This window comes from Pantherophis guttatus, chromosome 1, assembly GCF_059756535.1.
Source record: "Pantherophis guttatus breed Tessera chromosome 1, ASM5975653v1, whole genome shotgun sequence".
Classification (NCBI taxonomy): domain Eukaryota; kingdom Metazoa; phylum Chordata; class Lepidosauria; order Squamata; family Colubridae; genus Pantherophis; species Pantherophis guttatus.
In genome coordinates, this window is record NC_142063.1 from 234748363 (window position 1) to 234772966 (window position 24604).

Sequence of the window (24604 nt, forward strand, 5' to 3'; positions counted from 1 at the left end):
AAACAGTCAAAATGGTGTTGAATTGCTTCCATTTGTACACAATCTGCCCGTTGGACTTGTGAAATCCAAACACTCTAGAGATAAGTAACACTTTCCAGCCTAGTGAGCAACATCTTGTTTTTCAAAAGTCCACAGAACCTTTGAACCTTTCAAGCCATAATAGTTCCACAGAGCTGTGTTGAAAAAAATCAGATTTTAACAGTGAATACCCAGATTTCTGTTCTTTAAATAAGGCGCAACCTCCCACTCTCATACCTGTAACACCCCATTGATTGAAACACCTGACTGTAATTCTCTCATCAAATACACTGAGAATTCTAGAAGTCTACATACTTCTGGTACCCAATAATATGTAGCTTGGGATCATATGTTTTTGACTCGTTTAATTGAGGTTTTCTTTGGATTTGTGTGAAGATGTTGTGGCCCGCCAGCGGCCTGTGTGGATCGTGGCTGATCCCGACGAGGAGCCTGGTGTGGTGTCGCGCCAGCAGCCTGCGCTCGCGTCGGACAGCGAGGAGGCCGAAGAGGATGTGATGCCAGAGGCAGAGACTCAGCCAGGGCCTTCAGAACCTCCAGAGGTTCCTTCAGGTGGAGAGAGCGAAGTGGAGGAGCCTCTCCTCAATGCTCGAGCACGCAGGGCTGCCAAAAGGCAGGAGTGGCTACTCAGGAGGAGGAGGTCTACTCGAGAGTAGGGCTTGAGGATAATTGGCCACTCCCTTAGCCTATTTAAGTTGCACGCAGCTAGTGCTTTCTTACTAGAAACAATGTCTCATTACTACAGAGCATCTTGGAGAGCAAGCGACTTCTCTGGTTTTCTGGGCTGGTTGCCAACCTTTGTCGGACTTTGTTCTTAATAACTTTGATAAGGACCCTTTGCACGAGAAGCCTGCATTCTTGAAAGGGGTTTGTTTGGAACTAAACAGTGTTTGCGAAGCTTGGTGTGTGTCATATTCTCTGGGAATCCGAAGCTGGGGCAGAACAGAAGAACAGATCACATTTAGGTCACATTTTTGCAGAAATATTGGAAATTCAAGACTATTTACAAATTTTGAAGCATCACTGTGTATAGGACTTCATATAAGTTCCACCACAAACTCCATTGTAGTTTGTTTATATTTTATATTTCTAAATAGCCCATCTCCCTCAAAGAGGGGCTCTTGATGCCTCCCATTCATCAAAAAGCCATTCTTGAACACCAATATATAGTCCAAAGTGAGACAGAAGTATGTAAAGAAACATTGAAAAACAAAACTTTTGACAAACCTATGTTCATATAGAAATCAAGAATATGTTGGACCTGAACCTCAGGACTGTATCATAAGAATTCAAATTACTTTAGTCCGAGTTTGGAATTTAGATTCAAAGTAAAGAAGCAAAACCAGAATAACAGCTGCAGAAAGGACTTAGCAAGATTGATAACTAAGACAAAGAGCCTTTATTTTGCTTATAAGTACAATCTGAAATATTGGAGAGCTGATACAAATGGCCAGTCATTGTACCTATTGGCCCAGATCAGGTATCCTTGATCCGTGTATAGTATACTGGTAAACAAATAGCATAATACTTTTGAATTTTCCCTTGATTTTCTCCAAAATTGTAAGGATTGCTTTTTGGAATATCTGTACTCTGGTCTTTTATTTTATTAACAATTATAATCATTCAAATAAATATTTCAGAAAAAAATAAAACAAAGTGTGTTTATACAATGCAATCTAATTTAATCCAACAAATTTATATTTTGGGATAAAAGTCTTAAGAATTTGCACACTGAAGGAGAAGAAAGATTAGTGCTGGGCAAAGTTTTAAATTTAATTTCAAAAAGTGCTTCCGAACACATAGGGGCACGAACTAAGCCTGTCTGCAACAATTTAAAGGAACTACATCTCTTCCTGGGATCAGATAGCAACTGTATGGTCCTAGAAAAAGATACAGATACTTTAAATAGCTGCTGAAATATACATTTACTACATGCCACTTACACATCCTGAAGAATGTTTTTGGAATTAAATCTCTAGGACATGCTCTTAATATAAAAATGTTGACAGATTGGTGAATGGAAGAACTGTTAGCCATAACAATGGTGAAAAAATGGACATATTGCAGTTACTTTGCTTCACAATATTGTAATTTCAAAGGTCATGTACATAATTTTTAGGAACTACCAAATCTACTGAGGTGTGCAGCTTTTTGTATTATAGTTGATTTTAATATCCCAGTCAAAATTTGGAAACAGCTTATTAAATCAGTGCAAGATGTTGTAACTGGAATAAAGTTCAGATGGTCAACAATTACTAAACACTATGTTTTGGTTTTGGTAAATTCAAAAGTAGTTAGCATTCAAGTCTAATCACTTATACTGGGAGAAAAGTATGTGAGCAATTTTTTTGCAAAATATATCCACTGCCTTATCATCTTGAAACATTATCCTCAACAAGAGATAGAAAAGTTTAGAAGTCTTGCCTTGCTGTGTTTGTAGTACTGGGTTCAATAATTAACAAATAGAAAATCTATATAGAAAATCTTTATACTCTGCTCACATGGAATAAGTCTCCTTTAAATTTATTTTGTACAAAACATTACATATTGCCCTTTTCACTCTATAATTTAGCTTGTCACCACTACATCTGCAAATTTGATGCAAAGCCAGCAGATAGTCTTATGTTAGCAATGCATCATAAGGACAAGAGCACAACACAGAATCAACTGGTACATCATAAAAGCTGAGAAAGAAAATGATCCTGTCTCTTTGTTTGAAAGCATGATGCAGCTAGATGTCTACATTAAGTCTAATGAAGGCACACATGTTGGTTATCTCTCTTACAACAGAGAAGTAATGTACACATTACGGCACTGGCTCACTGTATTCAGAATAGTTTGTACACAAACATATAATACACAAGTACAACATATACATGGTGAAGTTTTTTTTGTTTCATCTACATCAGAGTTGAGTGTTGTTTTGTTCCTTAAAGAAGGAAAAACGTGGGAAAGAGTGTTGGAGGAAGTCCTGCTTAATTTGTTGCATATGGCCAAACGTGTTATAAAATGAAGTGCATGCTACTCAGAAACTAAATGGACTATTCTGATAACTAAATCAGATTAACTCAGATGCCAGAATCTGTCCAAATATTTGCCCACAAGCAAATAAAAAGATTCAATCTAATTTCCTTTGTTGTTATTCATACAATTACAAGTCATATTAATCACCTTATTCCATTGTCATTATTCCAAAAAAGGGGGGAGGGTACATTGTAAAAAGAAATGCACTGTACTTTTATTTAGAAGTATTTATCAAACCATATGTGCAGATACTTGAGATGATGACAGTGTTAAGCTTCCTAGGGTCCTAGAGTCAAAGAAATTTTGCTGCCCCCCACTGCTAAGTAAGTGCACTCCTTCTACAGGGGGCAACATCTGTCGATCAGTCATGGTTCCACTTGGTGATGACCCCAAGAAAGTTCCTTGGGAAGAAACAATTTTCTCAGGACTTGCAGCCAGTTTGGGGGAGGTGGAGAAGTTGTATCCATACAGAGCACAAGGACTATGCAGCCTGAAAGTGTTGTAAGAGTTTGGATGGGTCTGATTTGCCGGAAAGGCATTGCCAGATGGAGGAGGTATAATGTACTGGAGTTGTGGCGACATCCCTGAAATTTGCATTGATAATCCTGCCTGCGGACAACTGAATGCATCACCGTCACTACCTGCCACAGGCATATTCACTGCTGAGCCATTTGATACGCCAACGTAAGAGGGAGTTGCTGGGGTTGCAAAGGTCTCGCTGGTTTGATTTGCAAGCCTGTTGTAGGTTTCAGTCAAGGAAGTACTGTACCTGTTAAGGGTTAGACCTGAGCGAGCACAGGCTGTATAGTCAGCTGAAGCAAGGCTGCAGAACTGGCTAGTATTGGGAGTAAGGTGAAAAGCAGGAGAAGAACAAGGTGACCCAGGAAGGAGATGTGGATGAGTAGATGGTACCCCACTGGCAGATCCCTGGAGCAAACTGGAAGAACCAGTGTTTCCTGAAAGGAAATATCGGAATATTACAGAAAGGCATTTAACTATTACTGTTGCATTTTGCCCTAAAGTGGCCAAACTAAGATTATACCAGGTTAGCACAAAAATGGCTTTTTTTGTTGCTATTGTGATAAAAAATGAACAGACTAGTGGTTCAATGACTTCAAGAGTGCAAGATAGCATCTACTGCCATATCTGAGGACAGCAAGCCAACATTAAATGCAAGAATGTAACTCTTCCTTCAACAGGAAGTAATGACAGGGCAGAACGGAGAGGGAAGACTTCTGCTGCCCCTTTTATACTCCTCAGCTTTTGCCATTTTACATCAGGTTATAGGTTATATTAAAAAGTAAATAATTGTTTGAGATTCTTAGTTAAAGGCTGTTCTAAATAAAGAATTTTATTTATATTATATATTACAGCTCAAAATTTTATTTATCATGGGTATTAATTTCCTGTTGTACCACTCCATGTATTTTACAGAATAATCTTTGAAAGGCATTACAAGCAGAAAGGAGAAGAAGTAATTAAACATGCATTGCAATGCCATGACCTGAACTCTATAAACAATATGGGCGATGTAGAAATTTAAGAAATAAATAAAATAAAAATCTAGAAGATGAGAGTTGGGAATTAAATAAATACAACATTCATATTGGATCATTTAATTAGAAGGAAGTTTGAGCTGCCTACCTCGTGCTAAATATAGCGAGCAGTTGGACTTGTGCTTATATTAGCCGAAGTCTTCACACTACTATAACTACTGTGTATTTATAGAACACCTATTATTTATCTTTAGTGGATCAAACATTTGCCTCCTGTGGAAAGGCATGCACTATTGTAGTTGAACAGCTAGGTGTATAGCTTGCACAAAAAAATCTTCCTCAATCTTAGATCAAAGATTGAGAGAACCCAGGTTAGAATCTGTTACTATACAATCACTGTGGGTGATTTATAATATGCATGGTATAGTTGGTAGTGATATGTTGAAGAGCATACTGTAAGGAGAAGGGACAGAAAAAAGAAGTAGAGAAGTCCTGGGCAAAAGCTAGAATGCAGTTGGTAATGTCAAAAAATGTATTCCTTTTTTTTTTAATGTAGCAAATGTGGATGGGAGGGAAGGAATTTTAATGATTTAATGGTAATTGATGTGGTAACTGTTATTATTATTGTAATTATAAGTTGTTATAATTACAAGCAAGATCTGCCCACATCTACTTCTGGCTAGCTGTTATATATTAACTATACAAATCACATAAAACATTTAAAACCAATTCTGCGGAACATGTTTTTCTTGTTAATTCTGTATCTGGACTGGTGTCCTATGCCATAATATGATACCAAAAGTTTTTTTCTTTTCCTATGGAATCAGTACAGGACTTCATCAACTTTAAAATTGGGTTTTAGCTTCAGAACTCCTTCACAAATATTTCCTACACACAACAGTTTCATGTTATTCTGCATAAACTGAATCAACTCTTAAGTTTTATTGCTCGTACTCTTAATTTCAGGAACTTCTGGAAGAAATGAATCTAAATATTTGTAAGAAATTGTGTTAGAAGAAAAAAGTTACTGCTTTTCTAACCAGTAAATATATCGGGATATTCAATCTGGTGGATGACAGTTAAGTACTTTTTTTTTTTTTTGGCTAGAGAATCTACAGGAGGTCTGATAGCAAGGAAAAGTCTGATTCTTAAATAATTGCAATGAAGGAAACTTCTGATTGCTCTCAGATCACCTTTGTATGTGGTATGGGCTGTATTTTTTCATCTTTTTCAGTATCTGACAAAATGGGGTACTATATATTTAGTAATAATAATTTGTTCCTTAGTAGCCCTTGCTGAAATTCTCTAATATGTTTTTATTAGATTTGTCTGATTTTCAGTTATTAATAGAAAAATGGGTTGAGTTTATCACTCTAACTTTTAAAACAAACACAAGATTTTATAGCCAAATATTTAAATAGACAAAATTTATTACCTAAATGAAGGAAACAACACACATATTATATTTAGCATAATTCAATCCATAAACAATAATTACCTTGTTTTGCAATCCCAGGTATATCTTCAAATGTAAGTGTTCTCAGTGAAGGTCTCCAGAATGCATAAGATTCTACTAAAGCTTCTAGTCCCATCCTAGACAACACAACAAGAATATTTTGTGAGTTGAATTACCTAAAAGCTGTTCATATTTTCAGCACGGTATAATCTCACTAAATATGATTCACAGATAAAGCTGAAGTGCACTGCAGCTAATACGGAATAAAAGCGGGTTACAAATGTTGTTGGAGATGCAACTCAGGATATGGAATGTAACTCATGGTTACATTTTATTCTTTTACTGTTGCATATTGCACTATTATCTGTAGATTTATGAACATGATCCTGGACTGACTGCTGCATGTGATGATGCATTCTTCTTCTCTCCAAAATGCCCAAATTGTAGATTTTAGGGCTTGAGTATAGCTAAAATAATTATTATATGACTCCCGGGGAGAAATGTATGTGCTATTAGCCAGCAAAGGATTGTATATTTTTGTAAACATCTGAATTAGGATTTCCCAGAATGTCCTATCTCATCCTGAAAAATGGGGACTAAGGCTTTCAAGCAATATTAGAATTTTTTTTAAAGTTTTATTTATAACTTTCCAGGGATTTAATATTTTTCCTTCCTTTTTATTGTCTTCATAATTAATTTTGCAGTTACACGTTTTTGTTAATGATATATGTATCATTACACTTCTGTCAACCTTTTAAGCATATTTTTTTAAAAAAACGTTAAAATGTGTGAGCTTCTGCAAGCTCAAGCAAAGGTTTGAACTTTGAACTCGAGCAATTCTTTTGTACGGTAGGAAGAAACCATGACCCAATTTTAATTTTTTTAATTCATGATTTGTCGTTCTGTACCAATGGAAACCATGCTTTAAATCAATTGTTTTAGTTTGTTTGTTTTAAAAGTTAAAGCTTATATTAAAACAGGGGTGTGCAAATCACACCTTCCAAATGTTGTGGAACTATACTGTAATGTCAATTATTTGTCACCAGTGGCCATGTTGCGAGTTTGCTGGGAGACCATGTGTTGTATATCTCTATTTTAAACCATGATGATTTGGCAGAACATCTTACCCAGCAAGGACTTGGAGAAAGCTGTGTCATCTACTAAACAAATAACATTATCAACTTTGAAGTCTTATTCAGGCTTGAAGAATTTCATACACAGTCTAATGTTACATGAGAACTTATTTTCTTGATTATTCATATATTTGTAGTATAATGTTCCTATTATAATAATCATATCCACCAGAATATTAATACTAAGATAGCAACCAAGCTTTGGTTCTTTGGACCTCAAAGTCATTTCCGGTAAACTTGCTTGTGACCCATAAAGAATTCTAAAGATAAAGGATGTTGGTTTTTCTCTATGTGGCTGCTACTAAATAAAACATTTTAAAAACTAAAAATACATTAAATGCCTCCCAACTATTGATTTTCAGTATGAACTGTTTCTGCAATTGTTGAAATATTAATTTGCTTTAAAAATTTACTGCTTAAATTTAAACAGAATAACACAGTCATACAAGTAAGTGAGGCAGGGATTCTATTTTGCGATAGACTTGCATGATAACAATTACGAGCATATTCCTGAGTACAGATATATTTTCTCTTAAACTATATATTCCTATCAAAGACATAACACTTAAGCCTACATATAATTATGATTTCATTACTCTGTTCATCTCATAGAACAAAAAAAATCACATATTGGAAAGGTATAGAAAATTGCAATCAAAATTATCCCTGAGAAAATACTAAAATAGCTAGGTCCTTTTAAGTTATAAAAAATATGGGGTAGCAGTTTGCAAAATGTTAAGTGATATGCAGAAAAATACATTTTTTTAGTTTGTTTCATACCACTAGAACTTGAAGCCAACCAATTAAATTGATTGGCAATAGAGTCTGGAAGAAAAGAAAAGTACTTCTTTTGTAGAATACATAATTAACTCATGGAATTCGCTTTCTTTGGAGACACAAACCAGAATTGCAATTTAGCTTAGCAATTCGAAACAACCAGTATTCTCTCATGACATTGCTTCTCTAAGATAGTGGTGCCAGACTGATCCCCAAAACACTGTAGGAAAGAATTATGAAACAGTATATGTGAATTTTAAAAATAGCCTTAATTTTTTATCCTTTCGGTAATAGGTTTTTCATTTTTCGCTAAAGTACAGATAAAAGCCCATCTCCTGAAGAAGTGAAGCCAACATGATAATTTACATAATTGTATACAAGATGCTTTTGAAGATTATCATGATTGTTATCACCATCATAATTTATATGTCCAAATGGCCAATTTTATTAACTAAAACCTATCGTATTTTTTCTAAGTAAGGAAGAAAATATATGTTTTACTTCCTGGGGTAAAGATTTTTGTAACATTCTTTTCCAAAGTCTGTCCAAAAAATTATATTTTCAATAAAGCCTATTTTACTTCATAAGATTGTCAGTCATACACAGTATACTTCCCACATACAAATCTCCTGATTTTTACATGTCTGTAAATAATATGAGTAAAGAAAAAGGGATTTTTTTTTCACTAAATGGATTTTGCTAAGCATCCCAAAAGAAGAATTATAGGAGTTTCAAAGAAAGCAAAATATATTCAGAAAGGTGCAATAAATCTGACCTAGAAAGTAGAAATTTAAGCTCTATAGCTGAAGATTTACATATTAAATATTAAACAAATTGAGTGGGGATATAAGACTACTCTTCAAATATCTAAAAGACTATCATATAGGAGACAATAAAGGATTGTTTTGTATTGTTCCAGAATACAGGACAAAAGGGACACAACTGACAGGAAGGCAGATTCCAATGGAATATTGGAAAAAAAAACTTCTCAACAAGACAATTCCAAAATGAGACAACAAATGAAACAACTAGTGAAATAGACAGGCTTCATTTCATTGCATAGTTTCAAGCACATATGAAATGCTTTAAACTGATTTATAAACCAAGCAAGGAGTTGGCCTTAATGGCTTCTTCCAACTTTATCAATCTATACCAAATTTCAATTCCCAAATGACACACAACTTAAGATATATTACTTTTGCTCCAAATACTTATGCATTTTCATAAATAAGTTATAATTTTACAATAAATGTCAAAACATTTACCTGTTGCGCCCTGAATCTCTAAATCCTTTTGCAAAAGGATTTCTATCAATCTTGAGTCTGGTGATCTGTAAAGATAATATGTAGAAAATGTGCAGACGTATAAAATGTAGGACTTTAAAACCAATAATCTTAATATTGATGAATTTTTAAAATCACACACAGAAAGTCTACATAAAAATTGAATTACTACCATGAAATAACAATACAAGCATATTTGGTAAACACATGTCAAAAAACCACTGTATATTTAATATATCAAGTTATTATTTGTTCGATGAAACTAATTGGACAGAGTCAGATGGAAATTTAATTCCTGTAAAAAATCATGGGAAAAAAATCTAAACACCAAAAGCAAATCTCATTTGGATTGAATTGATTTTTCTACCCAATAGCTTTCCTACCATTCTGCTTCTTTGGAGGCTACAGAGATGCATTGGTAGGTAGATAATGCCCTTGGCATCTACATTTGTCAACAAAGAGAATTAACTGCAGCCTTCTGACATTTCAGCCAGTTATTTTAAATAATTAACATCTAATATTATGTTGAAAAGCACATTGTTCTATTGTGTAAATCAAACCTAGCCATGTCCAGGTTAAAAGGGTTGTGCAAAGGACAACAAAGCATTTGCATCTCCCTAATTCTTATAGTATCTGCAGATATTATCCAACAGTTCTGTGCATGATGGCTCACACCTGGCTGTGAAAGAATGTACAAGATGATAAGAACTTCTGTGGCATAATTTCTATTACTAGCAGGTTGGATATGTTTCCCATCTACCTCCTTCAGGTAGTCAGGAGAGGGGTAAAGAATTGATTCAAGAAGTGATTAATGCTTTTTTTGGGAAATGGACAGGTGCCAGCAGCCTTGAAGGAGGCGGTATTATGTTTATTCTGTATAGTTTTCAATCTTCTCTTTTTATCAGCCCTTCAAAATAGATCAGAATAAGAATTCATTATTATGTACCCTGTTTCCCCCAAAATAAGACATCCCCTGATAATAAGCCCAATCGGGCTTTTAAGCGCATGGTAGTAAGGCCAAGCACTTATTTCAGGTTTCAAAAAAATATAAGACAGGGTCTTATTTTCGGGGAAACACGGTAGGTCAGCACTGGTTTTATTGTAAACCTATAGTATAGTTTTTTGCTGCTTGCCAGTATTTCTTTTGTTTGACTTTTGATAGACTTTAATGTCCATCCTAGTAAGCCATCAGCATTAAAACAAAATAAAACAAAAGTTACCTGTTGGTTCTGGTATGCTGTGACAGTAGTGAAAACAGTTTCGGGAAAAGTGAATGCCTTCACTCCATCACCAGAAGGAATGGGTTTGACTGGGGAGAGATCATCTCCACAGTCTTTTCGAATGACATGGACACGTGGCTGGTATTTGTGCATAGAATGAAGAATTATCTATATTGAAAAAGAGAAAGAAAAGCGTTCCAGTTTTCTTCCTGTATCTTCTACATAAATATTTTAAATATAATAATATGAATTGCCTGTCTTGCTTTATTCTGACTAAAGCAAATATACATTGCTGAATCTCAAAACTACCCAGCTTTAGTTCAATAGAATGGCTTTGGAAGATACTTTTTAAGATATCAGAAGCAATTATCAAAGATTTTAAAAATGAATTGTTGGACTGAAGCTGATTCTGTTCAGGTTAGACTAAAGATTTCAGAAATACACTTGAACTTTCTGTTCGCTGAATCATGAAGAAATCATGTATTCCATCAGCTACCGAATATACCCAGTTTGCAATTTAATCTTTTATTTAATATACAGTATAAACATATTTTTTTTAAAAAAAACGTTATTACTTTATAAGGATATGATAGTAAACTTTGTCATTCTAAAACTCTTTGCATTAGGATAGCATAACTTACACCACAGCAAAGGAAATCTTAGACTTTAATTTAATCAGAATCAATGATATGTCACTGCTATGCTATACACTACAGTCATCGGTCCAAAAATAGTACAAATGATGTTCACAAAACTCCAAAAGATAGAGTATTTACCTACACAAACCAAAATAGAAGGATGCCTACAGGCAATTCTGCAAAGAAAATCCTAATTTCAAATAATAATTCTGCATACAAATACTCCTGACTAATGTTTCAAACAATCTAGTCATGACTGGTCATGAAACTAATTCCTACCGACCCTGCAATTGTATTGAATCCAGTCTTCCTTGCCAGTATTCAAAGAGTATATGCCGATTGTTCTTCTATTCCTACTTGTTCATTCTGTTTCCTAGGTCATTCATAGAATCTCAATGTATTCATCCAGGTAGCAAGTTTTTTAAACAAATACTAAAGCCCTGAGCTGGCCTTTCTATATTATGTTTCCTTCACAATGTAGCAATTTCCCCATCTAATGTCACAGAAGTGTTCAATCTCAGCATTCATAATTCCCAGTCCATGTTTAAGAATTATTGGAGTTCAGGTACAAAATACTATAGACTATTGAGTTGGGAAAAACTGTTGTAAAAAATTAGAATAGCCACTGTTCATATAACTACATATGTAGATTCATCATTAACACACTGGTTAACAATGTTTGTTTGTTTATCTGTGTGTGTTTTTAATGACCCATCTCCCTCAGAAGAAAAATATCTCTGAAAAGGAGTTGTAAAACACACTGTCCATCAGACTGTGCAAAGTCTATTACATCTTTGAAATGTTATTTCTTTTTGTTGCTTCCCAAATTTAAAATTGTTCATGTGAAACCTCTAGAATGAACATGGGAATGTTTTCATAATATCTTATAAACCATAATTTTGAAAGATTTCTGGAGAAAATATTACGTGAGTTTTAGGATGCATCTGAATTTGTTTCAAATCAAAAATGTATTACTTTTGGAAGTTGTTTTGTTTTGAAGTTTCATGGCTATCAGCCAACAGTCTATCGATTTAAAATGAATACGATTTTTAATTTTGTGTTTCATTATTAGCCACAAAATATTAAATTCAGCACTGTATGTCATCATTCCCTGGTTCCCATTTTATGATATATTATTGAACGCCAAATTTCATAAAAATTTACTGTGCCCAAAAATGGAAGGATTTTATGTTTGAAAAAAATAAAAGTCTTGGCTATCATTAGGACACTTTTAAGTGAAATCATTCCACACTTGGGAAAGTGACAGTCTTTTGGATAAGCAAAATTCCACATACGTAAACTTCCATTACACTGAACTCTGATTTTTGACAGTTTTATCAGATGCACACCAAATATGCTTAGATAAGTTTCCACCAAGTACTTTCCCCAACATCTGCATTTTTATCAGAACAAGATATCAACAATCATTCTGCTGAAGCAAACATTTCAAAAGTATTCTAGATATTTTGAACACTTTGTACTGCTTTGGTAAAATCACACTGAAGAAGAAATCACTCCATAAGTCTGAAAATGTTAATACACTTCTTTCTGTGTGAGAGAGTAGAGTGAATGAGTGAGTGTGAATGCTTTTGGCACTATCCATATGGAAAATTATTTATTTATTTTTCCATCTAGAGACTCTTTCGCACAATAAGGAATTATTTTTTGTTACTCATTTGCCAATGGAATTCTGCAAAAAATATCACCACTAGTTTTCTTCCAGAAATAACTGGCCAAAGATTTTGACTTGACAAAATGTCTTCAGATAATGCAACCTTGATGAATGATTTCTTCTCAGTACAAGAGAATTCTGGGACTGGTTGGAGAAATTAGAAGTAAAGATATAATCTTCCCTTTTAGAACGAGAGGCCAATGTATAGTGGACTATTATTTCCAAGGAAAAAAAACTAAAAAGTAAAAATTGCTGTAGAAATTCTCCCTTCATTTTCATGAAGGCAATTCCTTGGATACAAGCTTCAACAAAACTAATAGGGCTTAGACTTTGAACTTACTTTCATGTCAAAGCCTTCTGGATGAAATTAATGAACTGAGTTATTATGTTTCTTTCTTTTGCTAAAAAATACTGGGCATGCCAGTAAATGGTCTGTTACAATTACAGAAAGTCACTCAGGATTAGAATAATATTCAAGATTAGAAATAAGTATCTCTCATTTCAATTCAATATATTTTCCTGGATGTGTATATTCCTGAATGTGATTGAGATAAAAAAAATTGTGACTGTGAAATAATTTTTCTTAAAGTTCACCATGAAAAGCCTAAGAGTATTTTTGATTTTTAATACTATACTCTAGCTTGAATACTAATTATATTTCAAACTTACTGCTTTCCCTTTCCCCTGTTTGTAGATTCTTGAAACTCTTTTATTGTTTGATCATGCTTAGAAGTGCTGCAGATGAAACACAAATGTATACAGATAGAGGAAGAAATTGGTATAAATAGGCATTATGATTTTGTTGTATCTTCAAAAGATAACACAAAGATTAAAAAGTCCAACTAAAGTGCAAATTTTTAGTGATCTAAATACTGTAAAGCAAGATAAGAAAATAGATTGATAAAAGATCCCAAAGGACACTAAATTTTTTTTAAAGCAAGCAGTCCTTAAGTATCAGTATTTGTAAAACACCCAACATAACCAGAAACCAGATTTAATCAACATATCCATGACAACGAAAGCCGTATCATTGTGCTATATCTGTCCTCCTCCACAGGTTTAGAATTTCAGGACAGTGGGTCTGTACAGATAATAATAAATGAATTGCTGGAATTACTAGCCTTTCTGCAAAAATAAAATGATCAATATGTTGGTATTTTTGGAGCAAAATTTTATAGTTTTCAAGAGATTTTTGAAAACTATACTTGCAACCTGTATTTGTATCCCTGCTTCTAATTTTTATTGTCATAATTTTGGTTTGTTAGCAGGCATTACCTTCATTGTAAAAAAAAAGCATTTATTCAAAAGTATTATTCAGGACTATGCAATACGAAGTTCAATTAGATTTACTCCAAGGAACTAAATCAGGATTACAGCTAAGTCTGGATCATAAATATTACTTATTAGGTTTCTATAAAACGTATTCAGTTATAAACGATTAACTGCAGAACACTCATCTATACATCTCTACTGTAGCCGAAACAGTGTAGAGGTAAACATCTCAACTGGGGATTATGGGGAATAGAATATTACATTAGAGGACTTTTTGGTCTTGTCTAATAGCATTCTATTTTAATCTTTTTATCCTAGACATAATTTTACCCTTGCTCTGCAATTTCTAAATATGCAAATCTGCAGGATCAATACTAGTAATTATTTCATATTTAGATCCGTTGAAACAGTACATGTATACAAACATTTTAAGACAATTCATGCCATTGAAAATTAATATTTGTTTTCAAATGTTTTCAACTGGAGGCCATCAAGTTGCCTAATTATGTGTTGGACTGAAGATTTACACTAGTGGTCTTTAGAACAAACCAGCTCTTAATTTGCCAACACCCTAGTTTACTTGGACAACAAGAAGTAGTCCTGGCCAGGGGTGAAATCTAAAATTTGTTACTACCAGTTCTGTGGGCATGGCTTGGGGGGTAATGTGACTGGGTGAGCATGGCCATTTTTATTTTTTTTTTACTTTTAAAACCATTTTTTCTACAACCTCTTTGGCTAAGTTGTAAAAAAAATGTTTTCAAAAGGCTCCGAGGATCCAAGCTGAGTTTCCTCATCAGGGAACTCAACTGGGATCGTCATAGCATTTAAAAGAAAACAAGGGTTTTTTTTTTATTTTAAATGCCTTTGACGAGCCACGCGATCATCAGAGGCTTTTTTTTTTTTTTTTACTTTTAAAAGCATTTTTTTGGCCAAAGTTGTAGAAAAAATGCTTTTAAAAGTTTAAAAAAGCCTCTGATGATTGTGCGGCTCAGCTGGGCAGGGGGGGGCGGGGGACGGGGCAGGGATTTTTGTACCGGTTCTCCAAACCACCCGCCTCCATTGCTACCGGATTGGGCAAATCGGTCCGAACCGGGAGCATTTCACCCCTGGTCCTGCCTCTAGTTAACATCTTGTCTTCTGAGATACTAATTGGTATGAAGAGGCAATGTTATGAATTGTCCAAACTTCTGCCTGGAATTTGTCAATGATGCATCAAGGCAGAATTGGTCACATGAAAATGTCTCCCCTAAAATGTCTGAGAGTGGGAAGCACAGTAAAAGTTTCAGAGATACAGCAGGAACAACTGGTTAATTTTCTGAAAGGCAAAGGTAAGTCTGATTAAAATGTGGGTTGTGGTGAAGGAGAAACACTGAGATTGCCAGAGCATTATTGTGCTGATCATAAATGCAAGTGAAGAAATGGCATAATTTAAATATATACTAGTATGTTGGTATTTTTATCTGTTTTTGTTTTTTAAATCAGCGCCTCTTTTATGCTTTCACTTATAATTTCATAACCATGACCGAAACAGGCTACCCCCACCCCCCACCCTTAAGACTAGAGTTAAAATTTGGGAACTATTAAAGAAACAAACAGAATGCACAAAAATATTTCAAGAACAGGTACCATTATTTTAGTAGTTAGCATGTTAATTATTTACATTACAGTGAATAAACAAGCCAGATTTTTAATACCAGTAAAATTGTTTTTATGTTGGTGGAAGAATATAATAAATCTTAAGATAATTAAAGAAATTAAAGCAGGAGATAAAGGCAAATTTGAATTTATTTATTTGTATATTTGAGAAGAAAATAGTGTTATCAGTAAGTATTATGAAAACAAAACAAAAAAAACACAACAACAGTATCATATGGCTTAGTAATAAGAATAAAAATATTTACTCTAATATTTACCCCTTTAACTTCCATTAGTTCAACTATGAATATGCACTATATTAAGAATGTTTCAGGTTTTTATTTTATGGAAGTTATAAAATTATGAGGAAAAAATCTTTAGAAATGCCATTGGGAGAACATTTTAGGAAAAATTGTTGATATTACAAATAATTTTCAGCTTATATGAATGTGAAATAAATTCAGTTCAAAATTCTGTTCTACTGGCATTTTACTCTAGATAAAAGAAATAAAATAGTGTATGGGTATACAAGGATTTTAAAATGCGGTATTATGCTATATTTTCTAAACCTATCCTATGATGCTATTATAGTTGATAGGATTAGATTGTTTTGTAAATATTATTATTTTTTACTAAACTCAGTCAACAGGAATTCCAAATATAAAGAAATAAATTATTTGACCTCTGCAAAAATATCTATGCAAGACAGTGCAAAATGTTCTAATTCCCAATACTAGGAAATATCTCTTGAAAATATCAAAATTTCATCAAGATGAAATTGATGTAAATGGAAAATGTAAGTAGTTGAATAAACAATCTAATCTGAACTATTTTTAATTTCACATATTTTGGAATAGTAGAAAATTTACTATTTTTTATATTTTCAAATTGAGAATTATGTAAGTATTTAAAACGGTCAGAATCTTTCAATATAGATACACTTAAATTTCCACAGCATGATTACAGACATTGAAAGTACAAATGGTAAGAATGTATTTATCAAACAATTTTGTTTCCCTGACAAATCTGAACATTTTGTATTGAAGTATTTTGGCATTAAATCCATAAAATAACAAGGTATGAAATATTTTATTATTTAACTCTAAACTACAACATGAATAATAAATAGCTAAGTTTATACAGTTTTAATTCAGAGAGGATTTAAGTAAATCCATATAGAAGATTTAGAAGGTATAGAAAATTTGCTTTCTGTACCTTTCATGAGTTATCTATCTCATAGAGGTTTGAGCTGCTTCTGAATAATATAAACTGACTATAATAAAGTAGTGTTTGATAAGACCACAGCTTTCTTCTAAAAAAGAAATTAAAATTCGAAGTCACTCTCTCTACTCTTGTTCAAATTAGACACGGAAATCCAACAGTCTTCCCAAAATGATTGGAATTTCTATTATTGCTCTTTACCCCTTTTTTATTTGATTCTCTTGATTCCTTTGAGGGTCTCACAGAATCATACTTCTTAATCTAGGAATAAACTATCTTAAAAATGATTTGATTTTAACTGTCTTAAAAAGATGCATTGCTATCTAAAAGATCATTTACAAAAGAATTAAAAGTTAGTAGGGCCAATTTTCAGCCACAATTAAATTTGCCTAACACTTTTAAAGCGCTCCATGGCATAGGGCCAGGATACCTGCGAGACCGCCTGCTGCTACCAATAACCTCCCACCGGCCAGTACGCTCGCACAGAGAGGGCCTCCTCAGGCTGCCGTCAGCCAAGCAATGTCAGCTGCTGGCCCCCAGGGGGGAGAACCTTCTCTGTGGGGGCACCCAACCTGCGGAATGAGCTACCTCCTGGAGTACGACTGATCCCAGACCTCCACGCTTTCCGAAAGGCCCTGAAGACTTATTTATTCCAACAAGTCGGCCTAGCTTAAATGGTTTTAATGGGGTTTTTTAAATTTTTGATTTTATTGATTCTGGGTTTTAAATTGGGAATTTTTCAATTTTGCAGATTTGGGATTTTAAATTGGAAATGCCGATGATTTAATTTATTTCAGTCTTTTCTTAACTTTTGTACTATATGTGTTTTAAGTTTGGCTGTCCACCCTTATATACCGCCCTGAGTCCCCCTGGGGAGAAGGGCGGTATATAAGTTGAATTAATAATAATAATAATAAATAATAATGAAGATACAGATAATCTGTCAATAATAAAAGGAGGAAAAACAAGACACAATCATAATATGAACATAATAAATATCAACGTTTCATAAGAGATTTTCCAGAATTATGTAAAGATTTTTCCGATTAGATAATTATTAAGCAAAACTAGAAAATTTAAATGCAATTTAAACTATTTAAATGTAATATTGAATCTAAACCATATTTTACCTAGAATTGCAAGCTAAAGTAGATTTAGGATAATATACAAAAAAAAAAAGATTGTATTCTGTATTTTTAAAAAGGCCCTTATGTACCTCCAAAATGCAGTCTATTTTTCTAAGTCCAAGTAGCGACCTATTTCTGAATTTATGAAAATTATCAAAAAATACTCAACTTAAAACTATTTGTACGTTATTGTTATAATATAACATGAGATGTATTTTAATCATGTTTAAAGATACTAGTGTGTCTTTCTTTTTTCCTGTTTGAAAATGGAAATATATCTATAGCATATAGCATGTATTAGCAAATGTGCTAGTACCATAACTAAACAATTTAGAGCTTTCAAACACAATAGTTAAACTATACAATTCCCTTCAGTTTTGCAGATATAATGAGCTTCAGCTGTGAAAAGGTCTTGTTGTGTAAGGTGGGTAATAAATCATTATCAGAGTGAATACAGCTCTCATGTTGTTCCTTTTGAGTATAGTATAAAGCTCATGGGATTTTTGTAAAAATTATCAAATCATGAGATACTTAGTGTATCTATGGTTCCTATATGTTGAGAACACTTATTTTAAGGATTTATAGTCTATGTTTTTCACTTATTTAAAAATAAATCCAACAACTACAGAGAGAAAGGCAAAGTATACTGTTTGTTCTGTACTTTCAGTTTTGATATTTTTCATATGTTCATTTTTGTTTCTGTCCAAAGGTCCCAAAGGAACATCTGATGGAAACTATTACTAATTCACTGATGTGGCAAAATATGAAAACATTCATTAACAAAGCTGACATAAGCTTTGCTAAATCAATAAATTTTTGTTAACATTAAGTCCAAAGATTTATTAATTTATTTTTAAGAGTGGTTACCTTATGTTAATGTTGTTGAAAAACAAATATAGAAAAAAAACTCACATGACCCTGGTCATCCAGTTCATTGTTTGTAAGCTTGAGTTTGTCAAAGCTAATCACTTGCCGCATCCAAGTCTCTCCTGAGGCAGGTGAATCCGGATGAATATACACACGGGCAGGCACAGGTGAGTCAGCATTTCCAGCTACCATCCATTTGGAACTATGATAAACATACCTATGGGGGAGATTTATGACATTCACAATGAAAACATTCTTTTGAAAGTTTGTTGTAATTTAAGAATACTCTATAATTCCCCCCCTCTCCTTTAGATTTTACTTGATGGTTGTTTTATATTGTTTTTAAGTAGGGTTTATTATGCATTTTACTTCTAATCATACTGAAAATTGCTTCAAGATGCTTTGGCATGGAAAGCAATATAGTAAATAAATTATTATTATTTACTTACTTCCTAAGGCTGCCTACTCTCCAAGAGATTCTGGGTGGCTTACAAGAGGGTTAAAAACATCAAAAAACAAAACACTAAAACATCACAGAAGTAAAACCACCACACCAAGGAAAACACATTCAAAGCCTGCTATGTGCTATTAAGTTCAGGCACTGTCTAAGCCCAGTGTTTTCGAGAAGAGTCCCGTTTTAAGGCTTTCCTAAACACAGCAGAACTGGGGCCATGCAGACCTTGGGTGGGTGGGTGGGGTGGAATGTTGTTCCAGAAAGACAGGCACAGCAACATATTTACAGGGAAAAAAGGAGAGGGACTGTTTCCCTGATCAGCATTACTTCTTTACCATAAAGAAAAATAGTTATTATATGATTTAAGCTTAGTGGTCATATTTTAATAGAACAGATTCATTACTGGATAAATTAAATCAGTATTTTTCTATCAGGAAATTGAACTACAGATAGAAATATTTATTCCAAATCCCTCACTGATAATTAAAGCAATTCAAAAATTATAATTTGAATAAACAAAAACTTTGCTTGGAAAAGCAAAACAATCAGGCTTATTATCTTATGAGGTGAAAATATGTCCTTAGTACAAGAGTAAACTATGGGTTATGTAAGAATTAATCCCAGGTAAAGGTGTTAAAAGTGCAACCCACAAAAAGAAAGGGTCTTTTGTTAATGGGAAAGGCTTTTGACCCAGCAATGCTTTGGGAAGGAGAAGGGAGGACAGAGACAGCTTTTATCAATGCTCCCTTCTCCTTGCAATCCAACAATACCTTTATTTCACAACAGATTGCACCCTGAGGAATTCTCCACCAATTCACCACAGTAAAATATGATGATAGCCATTAATCTGTGCGGCTTTAAAAGAGGATTTGTAGAGGTAAGGCTATCATATGCTTATTAGTTTTGAAAAAAGTTGGGACAAAGAGCTTCCAGATAGCATATACAAAGGACTGTGGCATGTCTGTTTCATGCCTATAAGTGCAGAGAAGCATCCAGTATTGAGAAATGAAATGTTGGATTAAGGTGTATTCGACCTAATCCAGGAGGACAATTTGTATATGTTTTATATCACTGAGTTGAAAGGGTTAAACAAGAAAAATAAATCAGCAAAATCAACACCCCCTCCTTCTTCCAAGAAAACAGAATTATCAACTCAACAATCAAAGACATTTGATGCAAAGTATCTCTCTCTCTCTCTCTCATATCTATCTATCCATCCATCCATCCAACTATGTTGATTTATTTTCCTATTTCTAAACTGCCCATTCACTTAGAGAAGGGCGGGTGGTGTATCCAAACATTAAATCTATATTTAGAACATTTTTTCCATACATTTAGATAATTATTTAGCAGGAAGTTTAACATTCTTATTTCTCTGCAGAATTGAATGTAGATGTGAAATTATCTGCATGAGTTGTAACTTTAAATTTTAAAATTTTAAATTTTGATAAAGCTAGTAGTAAAAAATAAATATTTTAAAAATTAAATTAAAAATTAGGCTGTTATTTAGAAATATGGCTTTTTGTATAACACCTGCAAACATATTTGCATTCATGATGAAGTAGAGCAATCTTAAGCAAAGAAATCCTACTGAATAAGATTTAGAAAATTTATTTAAGATCTGCAACTGAAGCTGATCAAGTGCAATTCAGATTCATAAAAAATGTTTTATTAATCTGTCTTTAATTATATTTATTTGACCCTTATATGATAACTGAGGTTTCTCAGCTGTTTTAATAAATTACTGGGTCAAAGTATTAAAGTATTATTACAATATTATGCACTAGAATCAATTAGGATGATGTTTCAGAACATATGAGGACCTGGTTTGTGGGGGCAATAAACTGACTTTGTATAAAATATACAAAAGTATGAAGGCTATTGCTTAACGCATTGTAAGCTGCCCTGAGTCTCCGGAGAAGGGCGGCATATATAAAAAAAAAAAAAATGAAATGCAGAATTGGGCTTTTTTATAAATCCAAAAAGTAAATAGGTAAACAGCCAGAGTGGCACAGAAGACTAATGCTACTGTTAAAGATAGTATTTAGCTTCCAGCTGCCTGCAATTACTGCGAGTTCAATTCTCACCAGGCTCAAGGTTGACTCAGCCTTCCATCCTTTCTAAGGTAGGTAAAATGAGGACCCGGTTTGTGGGGGCAATAAGCTGACTTTGTATAAAATATTCAAAAGTATGAAGGCTATTGCTTAACTCCTTGTAAGCCACCCTGAGTCTCCGGAGAAGGGCGGCATATAAATAATAATTAAAAAAAAAAATCAGAATTGGAGAAAGGAGAATAAATATAAGGATGTTGTATTTATTATATTCAATAACTTGGATTTAAAAAAAAAAGAATGCATTAACACATTTTCAAACAACAATGGTTTTAAAAGTATTTCCAATAAATAAAACCACAATATTTTCCTCAGAGAACCACCTAATTTTATAGCAAAGATATTCTGAAAACAAATGTCCAGTTTCTTAAATTTGTAATTTTCTGAAAGCATTCATTATATTTCCCTTCCTACAAATTTAGGAATTCTAGTGGGAATTGCAGATATATACCATCTTGGCAAAGATCTATAAGACTGAAATCTTACATTAACATATTTAATAAATGTTACTGACATCCATTCCATGATTGCAAACAATTGCACAGAAGTAACAGCACATATTAAATAGCTGAACCAAACTTTTCCAGTATTTTCTATACTATGCTTTGTTGTAACTTTGAACAGTTATGAAGCAACCAGTTGTAAGTTGAAGACTACCGGTAACAGACACAAAATCACCAAACGAACAGGTTGCATAGCTAAAGTGGAACTAGAATTCACAGTCTCCTGCTATCTAGCCTCGCTTTTCCATAGTAAAAACTAGAAAGAAATATTAATTCTATGTAATTTAATTATGCATCCAATATGGTTAAATAGTTACATTCCTTGATTAAAAACCAGTTAAAAATCAGTACAATGACATAAACATTATTAAATAAAATAAAGGTTTAAATACAGAGGAGCAAAAGAGACATAATTGTTTAAATGAAATCAAATATTGACTTGAATAAAATTATTTTTGCATGTTAGCAGAAAGCTATCAACTAGGTTTTCTTCATCAGTGACTTCCAAATGTGGTACAAACCATTGAAAAAGACTCTCCAATTTACACCAAATGCGTATAAAACTTGGAAGAGATAGAAAAGAAGCCTGCTTAGAAGAATCTGACAGCTGGGCAGCTCATCTCAGAGAAGACAATTCTTCAATAAACTAACCTTATATTATCTAAGAATTTATAACAAACATTCTGAATTGTACCCATAAACAAAACACCAGACATATATTGTAGTCAAAAAGTTATACTCTTTCTATAACTGGTCTACGTCTACAGCCTGGCTGCGGCATTTTAAGTTAGCTGAAGTTTCCAATCTTCAAAAACAACTCTACATAGTTTGGAAGTGATCTAATCCAGATGTAACTATACTATGTCTTACCAGTGCCAAGTCAGACACCTTAAGCAGGCATATTTGGAACCGAGCAAATGACTCCTATGAAAGGGAAGTATCCAAACCATGATTAAATCTAGAGATATCCTCAAACTAAGTATCTGAATTCGCTTATCTTTTTATCAGCCAAGAGCAGCTAGATGCTTTCATTTTGTTTGCTCTCACCCAATCCATACCAAACTGTATTTAAAAAAACAACATTATCTTTGGATTATGATAGATAGGACTAGGAATCAGCCAATTTGTGATAACACTGAGGTGAAAAGCAAGGGACAATCTTCAAAAGTAAACTATGCTGTTTAAAAGTGATAAAAGCTCAAGGGGGATCACAAAAAATTCATTCTCCTATCAAATGTCCAATGGAAGGGCATCTACTAAGACAGTCGAAGTCAGTCAATAGTTTAAGCTGTACAATACCCTCAAGGAGGAAAATGTATATTGCATGCCATTATATGCTCCTAAACATGTTTTATTAAAATCTGGAAATCACACAACAAAATGAAATTCAAGGCTAGCTTCCTTCTATTAGTTTTTATAAACCAAACAAATATGGTTGAACCATTGAAGAATACACATGGTATATGTTAATTTTCTCAGAATTGTATTCACTTCTTTGGGCTATATAAACTGAAAAATATCCATCAAAACTGGAGAATAACAGAACTCCATTAAACTCCATTAATGATAGTATTTTAATCTAATGGGTATGAATGAATTTACCTGCAAAACCCTTTGCTTAACTGGATGTAATGATTTACTGAGCCAGCCTCATTATTTCTTCAAAGCCCAAATATAGAACTATGTATTCCAGCAAAAGGTCCATTACCTAACTAATGCACATACTATAAAAGAGAAGAAAATTATCTTTGTTCCATTTCTTTTTGAAATATTTTAAAAATAGGCTTCTGTTCTACATTGTGTCAAAGTTTCTCAAGTATTTCACTAATGTCTCTTCAACTTTCATTTTAATTTAAGAAATAATCTAATTTAATCTATCTCAGGACATTTGTTTAGCTTCATGAAGCATATACAAGAATAATTGAACAACTATTTTTGCTTTATCTTTGCTACTGGAGTTGGCATGAAAATCAACTACTACACATCTACCCTAACAAAGAAATAACCAAGGAGAGAAGGACTACCAATATCCCGTGGAATAATCATAATTCCATTATGGCCATGTAGCATCCATCTTGAAAATGTATTCAGTCCAGTAAAACAGATGCAATAATATCCCATCTTGAAATAATTCAAAAAAGGGTATTAAAATTGCTGAATATTTCTTCCATTTCCCTCTCTTTTTAAGCAAAAAAGGTATAAGCTTTAAAGGGATGCTTTATCGTAACTGCTTCATGAAACAAACTCCATCCCACCACCTTTTTATGGCTTAAGCAAAGCAAGTACATTTCTTCTTTTAGCTTTATAGTCTCCTCCAGGATTTTTACTATCTGGAAAAGGCTTCTGTGTTGTCCCTAGTAGACCTGCTAATCAAATGTCAAGATCTCAATAAGGCATCACTCACCTTTGCCTCTTGACTAGGTAAAGACATAGTTTCCATGGCGAAACAGACAAATTACAGCTGCCTTGTATATTTGTAATTTTAGCCACTGAGTAGTTCCATATTCATGCAGTGTTGTTCTTAATTGGGATAGCAAAGTGATTTGCACACAGTATAGACAATCCACTTCATTTCAGTCTTACTACTTATGGTAGATTTTTTGGCAACTAAGGAGCTGAACACTGTTGCTTACAAGATGAGAAAAAAATTGGTAACAAAGGATATTCAATGTGAACCAA

General features: G+C 33.4%; 1 protein-coding gene across 1 annotated transcript in view; it reads right to left on the bottom strand.

Annotated features, from left to right (window-relative positions):
- Window positions 1-1412: 1412 nt before the first annotated feature.
- TBX18 (T-box transcription factor 18) overlaps window positions 1413-24604 on the bottom strand; it is a 29824-nt gene continuing 6632 nt past the window's right edge. Inside the window, exons 4-8 of the mRNA XM_034408921.3 lie at window positions 18903-19074; window positions 10426-10593; window positions 9188-9252; window positions 6055-6149; window positions 1413-4016 (exon numbers count right to left, since the gene is read on the bottom strand). Coding sequence (XP_034264812.2) covers window positions 3292-4016; window positions 6055-6149; window positions 9188-9252; window positions 10426-10593; window positions 18903-19074 — 1225 coding nt within the window. The 3' untranslated portion in view covers window positions 1413-3291. The remainder of the gene's footprint in view (window positions 4017-6054; window positions 6150-9187; window positions 9253-10425; window positions 10594-18902; window positions 19075-24604) is intronic.